General features: G+C 36.1%; 1 protein-coding gene across 1 annotated transcript; it reads right to left on the bottom strand.

Annotated features, from left to right (window-relative positions):
* Positions 1-13,883: 13,883 nt before the first annotated feature.
* On the bottom strand, positions 13,884-14,852 carry LOC110258516 (olfactory receptor-like protein OLF4). The gene has a single exon (XM_085015265.1). The coding sequence runs from the start codon at positions 14,850-14,852 to the stop codon at positions 13,884-13,886; it is 969 nt and encodes a 322-aa protein (XP_084871391.1).
* Positions 14,853-20,758: the final 5,906 nt, after the last annotated feature.

Below are 20,758 nucleotides of genomic sequence, written 5' to 3' on the forward strand. Positions count from 1 at the left end.
TGGGAACCTCCATATGCCGCGGGAGCAGCCCAAGAAATAGCAACAACAACAACAACAAAAATTAAAAAAAAAAAAGAAATTCTCTCTTGTATTTAAGAAATTCTCTCTTGTATTTGATATTGAGTATCAACCATGTACTAAGAACAGGCAGGGGATAAATGGTGCTTAAAAACAAATCAACCATAATCCAAGGGTGGAGAAGGATATTCAAACAAAAATATTATATGATATGTCAGAAATTAACAGATGCTATGAAGAAAACAAAATCAATTATAAAGCAGAGAGTGGTAGGAAGTGTTGCTTGAAACCTTGCTTACTGTTCAGGCAAGGCCTGCAAACAATCTTCTAATTGAAGAAAATTTATGAAAGAGTTAGTTAATATGATTTCTGGAGAAGTGTGTGCCTGGCAGAGGAAAGGGCCACTGAAAATGACGTAAAGAAGATGCTTGTTCCATATGTTCAAATCCAAACAAGAAAGTCAGTGGGACAGAAGAATAAAGATGAAATGGAGTGTCAAGAAATGGTGTCAGAGGATGTTGAGGGACAAGATGGCCTCCCTGCTACAGCTACCACTTCAGGCAACAGATAATCCCTTGTTCACATGCTGTTTCCTGTACTTTATTAATTCTGGTGCAAAGGAACACTATGGATTAAAGCAGATCTCAACCTTAGTACCATCTGTTGATTGAATTCTGGCCTCTGTATCATGCCACCTTAAATATATGGGTCCAGGTGCTTCTGTTTGAGAACTGCAAACACTCTACAAGGCACAGGCCCAGACACACCATGGCCTCCTTCATGGTGTTTTTGCTACCAATTATTCCTCACCCAGAAACACCCTCCTCAAGCCATGAGTGGTTACAACTCAAGCTGGTCAGATCAGGTTGACTTTCTCCTAAAAAATATATGAATGATACTCAGAAATTCCAGTTCATAAGCTTCCAAAGGAACAATAAACTTGGGTTTCCTGTTTGGTATGACCATGTTCTGCCCTGTATTTAAATAAATATGAAAAGTATGAGAGAGAGAGGGAAAGAGAATTAAAGACAGAAGATGTAATAAGAACAAATGGCCCCTGAAACAATGTGATGAAAAAAGTTTCTTTGGTTTGGTAACATTCCAACTTCAGCTATATTTCCTTGAGCCTCAGGAAAAATATTAACAATAAATACTATTTTTTGCACATACAGAATCAGCGATATCTGTGTTGTGAAAAATGTACAGATGGAATATCTCAAGAGAAAAATAGGCAAAGGCAGTAAACTAATTATTCAAAAACAGAAATATAGAAAATACAACAAAAGTTGAATAGTTTATGTGAAACAGTAGAAGAAGACCTGGACTGTTGAATAAAAGCTGGAATAAATGGCCATCTATCTGGAGGGAAATGAAGTGTTTCCTTATCTAACACATCTTAAAAATTTATAGGGATATAAGACCCCAGGGAACGTTCCATTTTAGATTTAATTATCAAAATGTCTTTCCCATATTTTTTGACCAATTAAGCTTTTTTTGTCATCTGATAATGAATAAATCAAGCACTGTCTCTGTTTTCTTATGGGATATCCTTTGTTATTCTTGGGCTTAGTGTCTTTACTTTTTAAAAATAAATCCAATGGGTATCCTTATTTTCTTGGTCACAGCCACAGCATGGAAGTTCCCAGGCCAGAGAATGAATCCAAGATGCAGCTGCAACTACAGAACGGTTGCAACAGTACTGGGTCCTTAACCCATGGCCTTGGGCCAGGGATTGAAGTTGTGCCACCACAGAGACAATGCTGAATTCTTAACCCACTGTGCTACAGTATGAACTATGAAGTGGGTACTCTTTAATTCTAGTTCTGGAATTTTCCCAACATGCACAGGCCTTTATAAATCATGCTCTATAAGGCCTGGGCAGGTTAGGAAGTTTCATCCTCTTATTCTGCATAAATTTCTTTACATGGTTTAAGGCTGAGGACTCTATGTCATGCATGCATTTATTTCATTGGACTGTGACTTTGCCACTATAATGCAAGATCCTAATCATCAGAGAGTACACCTGCCTTGTTCATTTCTTATTTTTTCAAAGGTATCTGAATACATGTGCATTTATTTTAAAAAAATAAGAAAATGAGAGAATATGAAATAAAAAGAATGGCAAAAAATGTGAAACCAGGTAAAAGGATGATTTCATGTAATTGTGTTAAGCAAATCCAAAAGGAACACCAGGAAAAACTGACTAAAATATGATATACAATATCAGGAAATGAATAATTACAACATGAAGTAATATTTCATTTAGAAATAATCTTGATTTAAGAATATAGCATAAAATATACCTAAAATTTTCTAGTAAATGATTAGGAATTTGTTCCCCTTTGATATAAACAGTACTGTGTCAGATGACTGCGTTTCAATGTGGTTGGAAAGGCTGGACTGTTGAATAAAAGCTGGAATAAATGGCCATCTATCTGGAGGGAAATGAAGTGTCTCCTTATCTAACACATCTTAAAAATTTATAGGGATATAAGACCCCAGTGAACATTCCATTTTAGATTTAATTATCAAAAACTACACTTAAATTCTACAGGTGGGAAAGCTGTCATAATTAAGGGGAGAAAATAAGATGTAATAAGAAAGATACATTCAACTCTCTAAAGTTTAAAAAATCTTTATGGTCAAAAACACCAAAACAAAACAAAAAGGTGCAGAACCATAATTTGTAAAAATAATTGGAAACACAGATAACAGTCCAGATATAGGCCCAAAATATTTAGTTGATGGTAATAATAGGAAATGACATGCTGATCAAATTCATGAATCTTTGTTCAAAGTGAGTAATAGTTTTTTTTTTTTTTTAAAAACCCAAGAAATCTCATTCACAATTATCAGAGTGGAAAAACACAGAGGTGCCAGGTTGACTGGAGTAAAAATTTTTAACAGGAGGTATAGGCAGGATGTGTACACTCAAATTTTTCTTTCAGTAATATGAAGTTGAGAACACTGGGGAAACAACCTAAGAATGGATATAAATATTAGTATGGATATTTTTTAATTTATGGCACCTTGATTTCTGCATATTAGATATTATGAGCCAGATGATTCTCTGTGATGGCCTCTGTCCTGTGCACTGTAGGATGTTTAGCAGCCTCTTTGCCCATCACCTACCACACGTCAGTTTCAGAGCCAAAAATGTCTACATATATTGTTCAATGTCCCCTGGGAGACAAAAGCATCTTTGGCAGAGAAGCATAGTTATAAATGAACAGTCTCTAAATGTATTTGTGGTAGTGGTATATCTGGAATTGGTTGAGAAATAATATGGTAGACCACCACATGTGTGAATATCAGCCACACAATGAAATGTTATAAAGATATCGAAATAATGAACCAGACTTATACTAGGTGAACAGAAACAAGCCCCTGAGGTATTCCTGAGGAAGAAAAATGGGACAAAATGTAAAAAAAATACCTCACTAAAACATAAAGGGCTTTTATGATGTAACCAAGATTGTATTCATCCATTTATGGAAACGTGTGTGAATATGTGTAAGTGAATGTTTTAGAAGGAGGTTTTAAAGGAAACTAAGAATTTATGGAACAAAAAATATTGGTGACAGTGAAATTAGTTAAGTATGGTGTTTCCTGAATAATCGTAGGTAACAAAATTGAGAATCTAAAACTAACTTATAAAAAGATATAAAATAGTAAAATTTTAATGATACAAACACGTGCCCCAACTCAAAATTGAATTGTTAAAACCTTGTAAATGAAAGAAAATAAAAGAAGGATATGTAAGGTGTGGGGGAAGAAGCAGTATATAAGTTATAATTTCATCTGACACCATGATAGATGGATTCAAATATGCATATAGAATACAAAAGTTATGTTTAGTGCTAAGATAAAAAGAACATCTTCCAAGTTCTGGCCATAGATGATGCCACTCTTAAAAATAGATTTAATTTGAAGGCCCAAAGAAACAATAAAGAATAACAGATGTGAAAGTAGAGGTAAACATTCATAAAGTATTATTAATTATAACTAAGAATGCTAAAGCACTTTCATTTTTCTATCTGTTTTCAGCAAAGACTGAAATTGTAAGAAGATGAAAGTGACAATTAAATTCAGTAAGAAAAGTAGCGTTAAAAAAGCAATGGTTGTGGAGTTCCCATCATGGTGCCGTGGTTAACGAATCTGACTAGGAACTATGAGGTTGTGGGTTTGATTCCTGGCCTTGCTCAGTGGGTTAACGATCCCACTTGATTAGTGGGTTAAGGATCCAGCGTTGTCGTGAGCTGTGGTGTACGTCGCAGACACGGCTCAGATCCCACATTGCTGTGGCTGTGGCATAGGCTGGTGGCTACAACTCCGATTGAACCCCTAGCCTGGGAACCTCCATATGCCACAGGAGCGGCCCTAGAAAAGGCAAAAAGACAAAACAAAAAAAAACCAAAAAACCAAGCAAACAGAAAAAAGCAATGGTTGTAATATAAACACATGATTACTATACTATAGTCCATAATAGTTTATAACATATTTGAAAGTTGCTGGAAGACAGTAGATCCTAAAAGTTCTCATCACAAGGAATAAATTGTAACCTCTGTTATGACTGATGTTAACCAGGTTTATTGTGGTGATCATTTAGCCATATAAACAACTATTGAATCATTTTGCTATATGCTATAACACATGTATTGTTATATGCCAATTAGATCTCAAATTATTTTTTTAAATAAATGAAAGGAATGATATATAGCTGACTGATAGTTTTGACCATAAAAATTATGTTATTTTCTTCTTTTTAAGGCCAAACCTACAGCATAGGGAAGTTCCTGGGCTAAAGGCCAAATCAGAGCAGTAACTGCTGGCCTACACCACAGCCACAGGACCTCCAGGTTCTAGTCACGTTGGTGACCTGCACTTCAGTTCATGGCAGTGCTGGATTATTTAACATATTTAGCAAGGCCAGGGATTGAACCTGCATCCACATGAATACTAGTCAGATTCTTAACCCACTGAGCCACAGGGGAAAAATCTAATACAGTTTCCACAACACACACACACACACACACACACACACACACACACACACACACACACACACACACATACTCAAACATACACTAAATTACAAACATTCAGCTTTTGTAAAAAACCAAATCATTCTTTCAAAGAATTCAATTTTAAAAAGGAATAAGAATATTATTACACCACTACATAAAACAAAAAGTTAAAGAGACATTTGTCAATAAAGAAAAACAGAATGGCTAAATAATCCTTAATTATATTCAGCCTGACAGGTAGTAAAGTAATGGCAAAGTAAACATCATTACACTTTTCAAATATGTAACTACTTTTTTTCTTATGAGTTAAGAGACTGTGATATGTATGTTTCATACAGAGATATTGCAAGGATGGATTTTCAAAGAGTCCTTGGTCTAGATCTTTCTTATATATATGGAAACATAGTCCAATATGTCCCTTCCAAAAATAAAAATAAATACCCTCCCTTCCCTGTATGCCACTTCCTATGTAATACACTATTGACCTATTCTTGTTAAATAATAAGATACTTGGACTTACATTCAACTTTTCCTAGAAGAAGTTTCTGTCTCCCATTTATTCTTCTACTTGAGCTTCACCTAATACCACTTAATTGTAAACATTGACACTTGCATTTCCAAGTTCAGTGTTCACTTTTTCACCATCATAAATAAATGCATTATTAGGAAATCCAGTGAAGAACCACAGTGATCTCTGGCATCTGGGCTACTCTACACTGGTTCTCAGGTGGCCTCAGGGAAAAGTTTACAGCTTCCATCATCCAATCTAAATCCTGCAGTATCTGTGGAGACCTCAGACTCACCTGCTTCAGAACTTTGAGAGATAGCTTTCTCTGTTTAAGCCAAGATTCCCCCCTAAATGGTTGATGATGCTGATGAGAGCTCTGTCTTTAGTTAACAGGAAAATATCAAGCACTGGACTCCTTTCCAGACTTAGGACTGCAATAGCAAATCCAATGCTTTGTCTGACCAAAAGCTGCAGAGGCTGAGGATATATTTACAGCTTCCTATGCCTGCTCATTAGGCCTGTTTTCCTCTTGTTACTCTAAAACTCTGACTACATGATTTCCCTTGGAGATACCAGTCTGGACAGAATACAGTTTTTTTTTCCCTGCTGATTTTATATTCCTAGGAGACTGCATTATAATTTATGTGAATTCAGTTTTTATTGCTTCTTCTCCTTTAACTCTTCCGCTACAAAATCTCTAAGCCTCCTAGAACCTCATCACATCGCATCCCTGAGTTCAAGTTTTCTCAAAAGTATAATATTGAGGATTTGTCTTCACTAGTTCCCCTGGATCATCGAAGTTTGATGTGTAATGTGGTGACACAACCACAGAAATCTCTAAAAATTACTACTTACAGGTGAGAAAAAATGGCAGCAGAGGAGTAGGACATGAGGTGTATCTGCTCCCACATTGAAAATCCATTTCTATGCGGAACTATTCCAATAAAAAATTTTCTTAATGCTGATAAAATAACCCACAGTTCTGATAGAACAGAAAAAATTTCATGGAACTACGTAGGACAAAATAAAGCACAAGATAAAGAGAGGAACAAAGAAATGAAGTGGGATGGGACTGGTACACCTTGGAGGAAGCTGGAAGGGGAAAAACCATTGCACCCTTGGAAGTTCCCCACACCAGTGAAGAAATCAGCCAAGACAGAGGGGGATCTTTAGAGTACTGGGGAGGAACAGAGTAATCAGTATAAAGCAGTTGAAATGGAAACATTCCTCTACAAATGGTCAATCTCACTGCCTTGCACTTTCCTTCTGTGACCAGGGGCCAGGAATCAAAACTCCTGATTTGGATATCAGACTGAGAACGAGACCTGGGCCTGGCTATGTGGGAGGAAAAAGTAGAACTGGTAGTTCAGAGACAACCTGAAGCTATTAGAGTCTGGAATGACCACATTTGAGGCTGTAAGCTGAGGAAACCCAGTCAGGTCTGGAAACCAGATGCCATTGTTAGGGGGTTCTGTAGGGAAGGGGCAGTACCCACCACTATAGCCTTCCCTTTGAGAGTGCTCTCCAGCTGCAAGACAAATGCTCCATCTACAGGATCTTCCTTCCAGCAGTGGCTGCTTAGCAACAGTTGCACAGCGGCCCACTGCATTTAAGGCAACAGAGAAAGTGGAGCAAGCAGAGAACATCTTTGGGGGAGGTAGAGGGAACTCATGAATAGTACTGGCCCTGCAACCCCAGCCAGAAGCAGAGTAGGGGAACACTGAAGTTATTCCTGAATGAATGCAAAGGATCCTGGGAGTCAGAAGGGACCTCCTAGGTGGGTGGAAAGAATCAATTCATCTAGGGGGCAGAAGGTGGATTTGGAAACACTGCAGGCTGTTCAGGAGTACACATGGGGCCCCCTGAGTGGGCATAAAGTCTTGATTTACCAAGGGGGTAGAGAAAATTATTTTCAAAACAGCACAAAGGATCCTGGGAGTTGGGCCCCATTCCTAGCAGCCACCTGGCTCCAGGAGAGAAAGTGTAATACCACAGCTCCCATCATGAGCTCTGGAAATACATGAGCCTCTACCAGCCCTGAAAACTCCAAGACTAGGCAACAGCTGCTGCAACTACATACCTGCTGCCAAGGACACAATAAACATATACAGTTAGACATTATGGGATGACAAAGAAATGGCTATCAGACAAAGGCACAAGATGAAAACACACAAAAACAACTAAATGAAGAAGAGATAGGTATTCTACCTAAAAAAATAATTCAAAGTGATGATTGTAAAGATGATTGGGGGGTGGTGGAAATGGAGGCACATAACAGAGAAATTACAAGAAATGTTTAACAAAAAGTTAAAAGAAGAAGGAAAAAAAAGCAAACTAAATGGACAGCACAACATCTGAAATGAAAAACATCCTAGAAGGAATCAACAACAGGATAACAGAGACAGAAGAATTAATAAGTGATGTGGAAGACAAAGTGGTAGAAATAATTCCCACTGAATAAAATGAAGAAAAAATTGTGAAAAGAACTGAGTAGAGTCTCTGAGATCTATGGGACAAAATTAAATGTACCAACATTAGTATCACAGGGGTGCCAGAAGGAAAAAAGAGAGAGAGAGTGCCAGAGAAAATATTCAAAGAGATTATAGCTGAAAACTTTCCTAAAATGGAAAGGGAGCACACACTCAGGTTGAAGAAGCATAGAGAATTCCCAAACAGGTTAAATCAAGGAGAAACACAGTAAGACACAAACTAATCAAACCTACAACAATTAAAGACAAAGACAAATATTAAAAGCCACAAGGTGAAAATCAACAAACAACATACAGGAGAATGCCCATAAAAATAACAGCTGATATTTCAGCATAAAATCTGCAAGCTAGAAGGGAGTGGCAAGGTATATTTAAGGTGATGAAGGAGAGGAATCTAGAACCAAGAATACAATATCCATTGAGGCTTTCATTCAGATTCAATGGAGAGATCAAAAGCTTTTCAGACAAGCAAAAGCAAGAAGAATTCAGCACTTCCAAACCAGCTCTACAGCAATGACCAAGAACTTCACTAGGCAGAAAAGAAAAGGCCACAATTATCAACAAGAAAATTTCAAATGAAAAACTCACTGGTAAAGCCAAAGATAATATTAAGATAGAAAACAACCCATTGACAAATATATCAAAAATAGCAAACATGAGAGGAGAAGACAAATGCAGAACATTGAAAATACATCTGAAAATAAGTGAACCACAATCCCAAACAATTCTGTAGATATATTGTTGGTTATATTCAAATCTAATTGGAATCACAAACCAAATAACTCTAATGGACATACACCTAAAAAGAAAAAAGAAAAAGTAAAAGAGAAAGCAACCCAAACACAATCCTAAAGATAGACAAGAACAAGAGAAGATAACAAAATAAGGGAAGAAAAAAAGACCCCAAATAATTATCCAAAACAATTAACACAATGGCAATAAACACATACCTATCCATAATTACACTGAATGTAAATGGATTAAATGTTCCAAACAAAAGACACAGAGAAGCTTAATGAATATGAAAACAAGACCCACATATATGCTCTTTACAAGAGACACACTTCAGTCCTAAGGACACACACAGACTGAGGTGAGGGGAAGGAAGGTGTTACATGTAAATGGAAATCAAAATAAAGCTGGAGTGGTAATATTCATATCAGACAAAATAGACTTTAAAATAAAGAAAGTCACAAGAGACAAAGAAGGGCACTACAAAATGATCAAGATATCCATCCAAGAAGAAGATATAACACTGTAATTATATATGCACCTAACATAGGAGCACCTCAATATATAAGGCAACTGCTAACAGCCATAAAAGGAGAAATCAACAGCAACACAATAATAGTGGGGGCATTTAATAGCCCACTTACATCAATGGACAGACCATTCAGACAGAAAATCAACAAGGAAACACAGGCATTAAGTGACACCATAGACCAGATAGTTAACTGATATTTATAGAACATTCCATCCCAAAGCAGCAGAATATATATTCTTCCCAAGTACACATGGAACATCCTTCAGGATAGATCTCATCTTGGGCCACAGATCAAGCCTAGGTAAATTTTTAAAAGTTGAAATTATTTCAAGCATTTTCTCTGACCACAATGCTATGAGGTTAGAAATTAACTAAAAGAAAAAAAAAAGCAACCCCCCCCCAACAAACTACTGGAAGCTAATAAGTATGCTACTGAACAACCCATGGATCATTGAAGAAATCAAAGAAGGAATCAAAAGTTACTTAGATACAAATGACAGCTAAGATACAGCAATCCAAAACCTATGGGACACTGCAAAAGCAGTTTTGAGATGGAAGTTTATAACAATACAAACTTCTCTCAGGAAAGAAGAAAAATCTCAAATATACAACTAACTTCTCCAAAGCAACTAGAGAAGGAAGAACAGGCAAAGCCCAAATTTAGTTGAAGGAATGAAATCATAGATCATAACAGAAATAAATGAAATAGAGACAAAGAACAATAGGGAAGATAAATGAAACCAAAAATGCATTCTTTGTAAAGATCATCAAATTGACAAACCTTTAGTCTGACTCATCAAGTAAAAAAAGGGAGAGAGCTCAAAAAAAATAGGAATGAAAAAGAGAAATTGCAATTGACCCCACAGAAATACAAAGAATCATGAGACTACTATAGCAATTATATACCAATAAAATGGACAACCCAGAAGAACTAGACAGATTTTTACAAAGGTACAACCCACCAAGACTGAATCAGGAAGAAACTAAAGATATGAATAGACCAATCACAAGAACTGAAATTGACAATGCAATTAAAAATCTTCCAAAAAACAAAAGTCCAGAACCTGATGGCTACACAGGTGAATTCTATCAAAAATTTAGAAAATATTATTACCCTTGTTGTTGTACAAAGAGATCCAAAGTGACTGGATAAGTTTTTAAAATTACTCAATGAATTTTATCACATTTATAGTTGTACAATGATCATCACAATCCAAATTTTATAGCATTTCCATCCCAAACCCCCTGGCCCATCTCCCACTTCCCAACCTGTCTCATTTGGAAACCATAAGTTTTTTGAAATCAATTGTTGTCATATGCGACAATCAGAACTTAGGCTGTGCCTGGAGATCAGCTTGAAGAAGACACAGGGAGGCTAATGCTGTGACAAGCAAGAACCCTGAGCAAACTCAGGGTCTTTATTTTATTAGGATTGAGAACAAAAAGCCTGGGTGCAGAGACTACAGATAAAATTTGCAGGGACCACATAAACTGGGGGGATTATGATTAACAGAGTCTGTTCTAACAATCACCAGGTCTTATCTCAGGAAGGCATATATTAACCTCTACAACAGGCCTGTTTGTTCCCCTCACAGGGACCATAAACCTTAACTATCTAAAGTTCTTCCCTAGCATAACCTTCTTGGCATTCCAAAAGGAGGTCATGGTTTTCCATGGGCTCTACAATCTATTCTCTTTCCTTCCTCTAGCTAGGCATTTCAAGCTTGAGGCTTAGGGCCCTGTTTTCTTCCACCCACTGTCTGTGAGTCAGTATCTGCAAACAGGTTCATTATGTCCTTTCTTTAGATTCCACATGTAAGTGATGGGTCACTTTTTGTACAACAGAAATTGAAGAAAAATTATAAATCAACTATATTGTAATTTTAAAAAGTTTTAAATTATCCAAATTTTAAAAAGTTCTATTCACCTTTTCAAAGGAAAGGATAAGATTTCCCTGTTAATATAAAATCTTTGGTATTATACACCTTGGTTTCATGGTAGTTTTTCCAAGTCAATAAGGAATTTCTCACTTATATCAGAAGTTGAGAGCTCTCACTACATCTCTCATTGTACAATTTCATAACTTTAAAAGACACAGATATTATTATGTACCACTAGCTAGCATACTATAGAGACTGTCAAATTTCATTTTTTTGATGGTGTGTTCTGTGGGGTAGTATTTTATAAACTCTATTCTCCATTGGAGAAATGGGAGTCACAGGGATTTAATGTTCTGCTGGAAGGTATAAGCAACATAAGGGATGGAGTCTTGATTGGAATGTCAAGGCTGTGCTTAAACTCCAGGGCAGTAATTCTCTACTGGAGATGATTTTGCCCCTGGGAATTTTTGGTGATACATGAAGTGATGCTACTAATCTCCTATATATCACAGAACTGTACCCACTACAAACATTTATCCTGCTCCCAAAGTCAAGAATATGATGGTGAGAAAACCTATTCTAGACCAGAATACCTATAAACTCCTTGTGCATTCCAATAACCAAGGTCTCTGATTTAAATGAAAATTCTGAATAATCAGGTCTCTAGTGGGACCAGGGACTGCATTTCTAACAAGCCCCCTCATGGATTTTGTGCTAAAGGTCTTAGTCTGGGTATCACAGTTTGGGTAGCAAGGCTGTAGTACTCAGAGTCAGGTGTACATAGGTTTAGTGTTCTCCACCAAGAATCTTCTATGCATACACTTTTGAACGAAAAGTTTTTCACTCACTTCATGGGAGCTTACACATAATTTATCATCAAAAACACACCTACCAATCCTTCAACATCATGAAAAAAGGACACATTCACGTGGACACTAAAGTCTGTTCAGTGAATAGGTATAGATCTTGAGAATGAAATATTGTTCTTAGTAACACAAACTGTAGTTTAAAATTTCCATCATCTTTAAGATTTTCCCAGACTCAAATGCCATATAAAGTGAATGGATTCAAATTTGTGTTTCTGTGTAGATTCCATGTAGTAACCTGAAGTTAATTATCCTTTGTCAGTGACTATCATAGGCACTACCAGTGGAGCCAAATAAGAGACAATAATTTCAATGAGAAGAACTGAACCTAATAAGTATCTGTAAAATAAGCTATAATTTGGAAGACTTCATTTTCAAAAAGATCAGTTAAGATAGTGATATGTAAAGGAAGGGTATTCATAAAACTGAAACACAGTAGTCTCAGTCCCCACTATTTAAAATTTCATCAATTGCCTTACCAATAAAATATATTTATTTTCCAATAGTATAAGAGTTCATGACAATTCTTTCAAGTGAATAAGAGAAAATTTATTTGATATATGTCATTGCAGAAGAAATTATTCCAAAGAAATCCACATGACCCATGAAATAAATGTGAATTATAAATATTTTGAATGAGGCTTGGGGAAAACATTGAGAAAGTAGGAAATGGACATAGGGGAAAACTGTCCATAAACCAGACTGAAAAGTAAACTTTTAAATGTGGCTTACTTCAGAGGTAGGACCAGTTGAATCAAATAAATGATAATTTCAGGAAATAAAGATAAGAAGAAAGTTCTGCTTTCACAATCTGATCAAATACTATCAAATTCTGGCTCCAATATTTTGCATCCTGAAAAAAAGTGAACTTTTCAAGCCCTTTATGGCTGCTAAAGTTTGTTACTATATAGCTGCTATAACAAAGACTCTTTTCAGAGCTCTTTTTTTTCACTTGTATCAAGATATAATTGACAAACTATGAATATATTGTAAATACAGAGTTAGTGGGACTTTTTTGATGGAGTTAATGTTTGTTAGAAAAGAGGATGTAAAAGGCTACAAACAGAGCATAGGCTTTGTTCATACTTTTTAAAAAATATGTGTTTGACATACAACACTGTATAAGCTTAATGTATACAGATGGCATAATGACAACATTTTTGTGAAATGATTATAGCAATAAGTTTAGTTAACACCCATCATCTTGTTTAGGTAAAGGAACAAAATAAATCACAGGAATGCACAGGCATTCAATCTCTTTCATCATCCATCCTTTTAGATGAGGACATATATACACATTTACATATATATATATATTTATATATATAGATGATATAGATGTTGCCACTTCAACAAGACAAGGATTATGGGCAACATTTTGATTAGACAAAAATCCTCATATAACTTTAGTATCCTTTCTCTATATGCTCAGCTTCATTCAAACTTATCAAAAATATGATAAATTGCATTAGTATCAAGTGTATTTTTTTATGGAGTAATGTGTCTTATGACAATTCTTTTAGAGAGTGAGAGAAGAGTTACTTGGAATGCCATATATCATGAGAAGATTTATTTTCAATAATTTTAGAATCCCCCAACTAAGAAATGGAATTCAAACATTTCTAATCTAAAGGTAGGAACATTTTGAAGTAGGAAGATAAAAACTGCCTATATATTGGAGGGAGGAAAAGCTTAATAAAGGGGTCTCAAATTATATACAGAAGCTGATCCCCAAAAATGGAAATCCCAGAATATAAATGGAAGGATAAAATTTTATTAAACAATGATCAAAGAATTCCTATTTCTGGTTCAGAGAACTTGAGTCATGCACTCAAGGGCATTTCATCACACCCAGGATAATTGTCCATTTTATACCTGGTACCAAATATAAACTCTTCAATGCATTCTTTATGTCTTTATTCTTCAGACTATAGATGAATGGGTTCAGCAAGGGCAAGACTACAGTGTACATCACCGAGGCTATTGCACTTGAGTGTGAGCTGTGAGTAGCAGCAGAGCTAATGTACACTCCTAATCCTGTGCAGTAAAATAAGAAGACAACTGAAAGGTGAGACACACAAGTAGAAAATGCTTTATACTTCCCCTGAACTGATGAGATTCTATGAATGCAAGCAAATATTTTCAAGTAAGAGTAAAGGATACCAGAAAAAGGACCAACGCTCATGAGGAGAGCTGCAAAATACATCACCAGGTTATTAAGAAATGTGTCAGAACTGGCAAGTTGTACCATCTGATTGAGTTCACAGAAAAAGTGGGGTATTTTCAAATCTGGACAGAAGGACAATCGCCACACCATTAAGGTGTGTAACAAGGAATACATGGTCATCATTATCCAGGGTATCAGAACCAACAGTCTACAGAGTCCAGGGTTCATTATGCTCATGTAGTGCAGGGGGTGGCAGATGGCCACAAACCTGTCATATGCCATCACACTCAGGAGCACGTCATCTAAGTCTCCAAAGAGAAGGTAAAAATACATCTGGGTGATGCAGCCTTCATAGGTTATGACTTTGCTCTGTGTCTGAATGTTCCATAGCATCTTTGGGATGGTGGTAGAGGTGAAACAGATGTCTACAAAGGACAGGTTGGAGAGAAAAAAGTACATGGGTGTGTGGAGGTGGGAGTCAGAGCTGACAGCCAGGATGGTGAGCAGGTTTCCAAACACAGTGATCAGGTACATGAAGAGGAAAAGTGAAAATATGAGGGGCTGCAATTTTGGATCCTCTGAAAGTCCTTCTAGAAGAAATTTTGAAATGTGTGTATTGTTCCCTGGTTCCATGTGATGGATGTGACTACTGGGAAAAAAGGAAAATAACATAACGAGTTTTCACCTAAACTGACGTAACTCATATAGCTGAAATACTTCAGTTTCTATTTTACTGGCAAGAAAATGATGTTTATATTTTATGGAGTTCTCGTCGTGGCGCAGTGGTTAACGAATCCGACTAGGATCCATGAGGTTGCGGGTTCGGTCCCTGCCCTTGCTCAGTGGGTTAACGATCCGGCGTTGCTGTGAGCTGTGGTATAGGTTGCAGACGCGGCTCGGATCCTGCGTTGCTGTGGCTCTGGCATAGGCTGGCAGCTACAGCTCTGATTCGACCCCTAGCCTGGGAACCTCCATATGCCATGGCAGCAGCCCAAGAAATAGCAAAAAAGTCACACACACAAAAAAATTTACATAGAGATAACTTCTCCTTGAGGATATCCCCACTTAATCTCTGACTAGGAATTTTTGTCCATTCTCAGCATGAAATAAGAAATATATATTGAGTGTCAATCATGTTTGAAGCACATTGACTGAATAAATAGTGCTGAAAAACAAATCTCCCACAATCCAAGGATGGAAAAAGATGATATTCAAATAAAAAATATTCCATATTATGTCAGAGGGTGAAAAATACTCTGAAGCATGCATTTTGAAAACAAATCTGGTAAAAGCAGGAGGTAGGAAGCTTTATTTTTTGTAGACAGTTGAAACAAATTCTGCACACAAAGTTATATCTGAACACAGACTTCAAGAAAGAAAGAAAATAATTAATATGCCAGCAGGAGAAGTGTGTACCTAGCAGAGTGAAGAGCCCCTGAAAGGGCCTGAGGAACATGCAGGTTTGATATATGGAAATCCAAACAAGGAAGCCCATGGGGCAGAGGAATAAGTGAGAGGAGGAGTGATGAGAGCTGGTGTCAGAGGATGCTGAGGAACAATGCAGCCTTCCTGCTATACCTACAACTTCAGTACACAGAGAATCCCTCATTTGCATGCTTTTCCCTATTCTTTATTAATTCTGGTGTAAAGGTATCCTATGAATTAAAGCAGATCCCAACCTTAGTACCACATGTTGATTGAATTCTGGCCTCTGTATTATGTCATCTTAACGCAAGAGTTGAGGTGCTTCTGCTTTGAGAACTGCACTCACTCCACAAGGCACACACACACACACACACAATGGCCTCCTGGGCTGAGATACTACCACACCCTTCTCACCCAGAAACACCCTCCTTAGGCCATGAGTGGTTACAATTCAAGCTGCTCAGATCAAATTGGATTTCTCCTAAAAAATATATAAATGATACCCAGAAATTCCAGTTCATAAACTTCCAAGGGAACAATAAACTTGGGTTTCCTTTTGTTATGACATTTTCTGCCCTGTATTTAAAGAAGTATAAAAAGTATCAGAGAGATACAGAGATATGGATGTTGGGGTTGGGGGACGAAGGAAAAAGAGCTAATAAGTCCCTGAGACAATATGATGAAGAAATTTTCCCTGGTTCGGCAACATTCCAACTTCAGCTACATCTCCATGATGCCCAGAAAAAAAAAATAAAGAAGAATACCTTTTTTTTATTGTAAGATAGAAATAGTGCTACCTATATAGCTTGAAAAATTATACAGATTGAATATCTGAAGAGAAAAATAAGTAAAGTAAGTAAAATAATAATTCAAAACCAGAAATACATAAAATATAACAAAAGTTGGGCATTTTATGTGAAACAGCAGAAGATTTGTTTGTCCTGTGCCTTTTACATATGATTTGACCAACTGCATTTTTTTGTGGTCTCATAGTGAATTAAGCAAAGCCCTGTTTCTGTTTTCTTATAGTGCATACTTTATTTGTTATTCTTGGGTTAAGTGTTTTTACTTTTTTAAATAAATCCAATGGACACACTTTAATATGATTTCTGGTCTTTTACCAACATGAAATTTCACCCTTTTATTATGCATTTCTTCAAATGACTTAAGCCTGTGGACACTATGTCAAATACACATTTATTTCACTGAACTGTGACTTTGTCACTCTAATGCAAGATCCTAAGCATCAGAGACTACACCTGCATTTTTCACGTCTTATTTTCCCAAAGGTATCTAAATACATGTTCATTTATTGAAAAAAAAAAACACTTAACAAAACAAGAAAGTATAAAATAAAAGGAATGGCAAAAATTATCAAACCAAGTAAAAAGGCGATTTCATATAAATGCATTTAACAAAACTGAATGGAACACAAGCTACTAACTAAAATGCGATATACAATAGCAGTAATTGAACAATTAAAACATTAATTAACAGTTAATTTAGAAATGACATTGACTAAGAGAAAATAACATGTAATATACCTTAAACTTTTTGGATTTAGAAGAGGACTTAGTTTATCTGGTGATTGACTGGGAACTTGGTACCCTTAGATATGAACACTACCCTATCAAGTACGTACCACAGGAAGGATGTATTTTAATCTGGTTAGAAAAGGCTGGATTGTTGAGTAAAAGCTGGAATAGAAGGCCATTTATCTGTAAGGAAATGAAATGGTTCCTTACCTAACATATCTTTAAAAGTTCATAGGGACTTAAGACCCCAGAGAAGAGTGAATTTTAGATGAACATATTAACAATTACATGTAAATTCTGCAGGAGAAAAACTATCATAAGTAAGGGGATACAATCAAATGTAAGAAGAGAGATATATTCAACTTTCAAAAGTTTAAAACATACTTATGGTCACAAGTACCCAACAAAAAGTTAATTACAGAACAATAAATTGTAAAAATCATTGGAAACAGAGCTGTTGAGAAAGAGGTACAAAATATATAGATGCATGTAATAACAGAAAATAACATGCTGATCAAATAAGTGAAATTTTGCTTAAAGTGAGTGATAGTTTAAAAGACAACAACAATAAATCTCCTTCACAACCATCAGTCTGGGAGAAATTTACAGAGCTGCTATGTGGACTGGGGTTAAAAAAAGTAGTCCAGGCACAAGGGGTACACTCTAATTTTGCTGGCAGAAATGTGAAGTTGGAAACACTGGGGAAACAACCCGAGAACAGCTATAAATATTACCAACATGGATGTTCATTTACTCAGGTCACCTCGACTTCTGCACTGTTGGATATTCTGGGACAGATGGTTCTCTGTTCTGCCCTCTGTCCTTTGTATTGTAGGATGTTTAGCAGCCTCCTTGCCCATCACCTACCACACCTCAGTTTCGTAGCAAAATATGTCTATGTATATTGTACAATGTCCCCTGGGAGATAAAATTGTCCTTGTTGGAGAAGCATAGTTTTAAATTAACTCTCCTCAAATATATTTGTAGCAGTGATATATTTGGAAATGGTTGAGAAATAATATGATAGACCACCACAAGTGAGAGTATCACGGCCATACCATGAAACGTTAGGCAGACACTGAAATAATGAACCAGGATTATACTAGGTGAATGGAAACAAGCCCCTGGGGTATTCTTGAGAAAGAAACAAAAGGGGACAAATTTTAGAAAAAAGAATTCACTAAAACATAAAGGGCCTTCATGATATTTTCAGGATTGTAATCATTGATTTTGTGGAAAAGTGTTCAATATGTATATATTTTTATGATTTTATTTTTATTTTTTCCATTATATTTGATTTACAGCATTCTGTCAATTTCTGCTGTACATCAAAGTGACCCAGTCATACATACATATTTTTTTTCCCTCACATTAACTTTGCATCACAATCGACTGGATATAGTTCCCTGTGCCATACAGCAGGGTCTCATTGCTTATCCACTCCAAATGCAAAAGTGTGCATCTCTTAACCACAGAAAAAGTATATATTTTAGAAGGAGGTTTTGAAGGAAACTAAGAATTTAGAGAACAGAAAATATTGGTGACAGTGAAATTAGGTTAAGTAGTTTCCTGAACAACAGTAGGTAACAAAATTAAAAATCTACAACTCACTGATAAAAAGACATAGAATAGTAAGATTTTAATGATGCAGACATGGTCCCTAGTTCACGATTTAATTTCCAAAGCCTTGTAGATGAAATAATATTATAGAAGGACATTTAAAATGTGGGAAAAAGCAGTATATAACTTAGAATTTCATCTTACATAGAGATAGATGGATTCAAATATGCTTATAGAATGTAAAGGTTATATGTAGTGAAAAGATAAAGAGAATGTTTTCCAAATTCTTGCCACTGATGGTGCAACTTTTAAAAAATACATTTAATCTGAAGGCCCAAAGAAACAATAAAGAATAACAGGTGTGAAACTAGAAATAGACATGCATAAAGTATTATATATTACCGCTAAAATTGTCAAAACTTAAATTTTCCATTTGTTTACAGTAAAGATTGACATAGTAAGAAAATGAAAGTGATAACTAAATTATTTCAGTAAGACAAAAGCAATAAAAAAGCAATGAATGGGAAGTAATATATGGCGTGATGACTATAGTCTGTAATACTTTATAATGTATTTGAAATATGCTAAAAGACAGTAGATCCTAAAGTATTCATTAAAATAAATAAATTGTAACTACAGATGGTGATGATTTGGCAATATTAAACAAATGTTGAATCATTATGCTGTACACCTTTAATACATATTTTTATATGTCAATTATACTTAGGATTCTCCTTTAAGAGGAATACTGGGTGACTGACTGATAGATTTGACAATCAAATTTATACAGTCCCCCATGCATATGAACTTAAAGACAAATTTTCTGTTTTTATAAAAAGACAATTCATTCTTTCAAAGAATTCAATTTTAAAAGGAAATAGCAATAATGTGTCACTTCTATATAAAACAAAAAGTTATAGAGACATTTTTCAATGGAGAGACACTGAATGGCTAACAATCCACAAATATATTTAGCATGACAGGTAAAGAAATTAAGGGCAAAGTAAACCTAATTACTATACACATTTTCACCTATGTAACTACATTTTTTTTAAGAGTGTGAGAGAAGAGATAATAACTTGTGTTTCATACATAGCACTTGCAAGGATGTATTTGCAAAGAATCTTTGGTCTAGATCTTTCTCATGCATGTGGAAACATAGACTAATAGGACTCACCCCAAAATAAAGAGAAATGCCTTCTATTCACTATATACCACTCCATAGGTAATGGTAACCCCTATTGACTTACTCCTGTTAAATAATAAGATCCTTGGACTAATGTTCAACTTTAAATGGAAGCTGTTTATGCCTCCCATTTCTTTCTTTCTTTTTTTTTTTTTTGTCTTTTTGCCATTTCTTGGTCCACTCTCACGGCATATGGAGGTTCCCAGGATAGGGGACGAATCAGAGCTGTAGCCACCAGCCTACACCACAGCCACAGCAACGCAGGATCTGAGCACTGTCTGCAACCTACACCACAGCTCATGGCAACGCCAGATCCTTAACCCACTGAGCAAGGCCAGGGATCGAACCCGCAACCTCATGGTTGCTAGTCGGATTCATTAACCACTGTGCCACGACGGGAACTTCCCATTTCTTCTTTTAATTAAGCTTTCACTAATATCATATAATTGTCAACATTGACACATATATTTCCATTTGCATGTTCTTTTTTTCAACATCATAAGTAAATATGTGATGGGGAAAGCAACAACTACAGTGATCTCTGGTATCTGGGCTATTATAGTGTTGCTTCTCCTGTGACTTCAGGTAGAAATTCTTGGCTTCCTTCTTCTCTGATCCTCTCCTGAAGTGTCTGTGGAGCCCTCAGACTTACCTGCTTGGGAAATCTGAGAGAAAGCTTTTCTTGTGGAAGTGAAAATTCCTCCTTGAATGATTGATGATGCAGGTGAAACTTTATCTCAAAACAAGACAACAGGAGGAGCTCAAGAATTGATCCAGACTTAGGACTCCAAGAGCAAGGACCATATTGTGTCCAGGCATGAATTGCAGGGGCT

Source organism: Sus scrofa, chromosome 2 (genome assembly GCF_054392235.1).
Source record: "Sus scrofa isolate SSC_HxYL_T2T_F1_AM1 chromosome 2, Sscrofa_HxYL_maternal_Yorkshire_Landrace_v2.0, whole genome shotgun sequence".
NCBI classification, from domain to species: Eukaryota; Metazoa; Chordata; class Mammalia; order Artiodactyla; family Suidae; genus Sus; species Sus scrofa.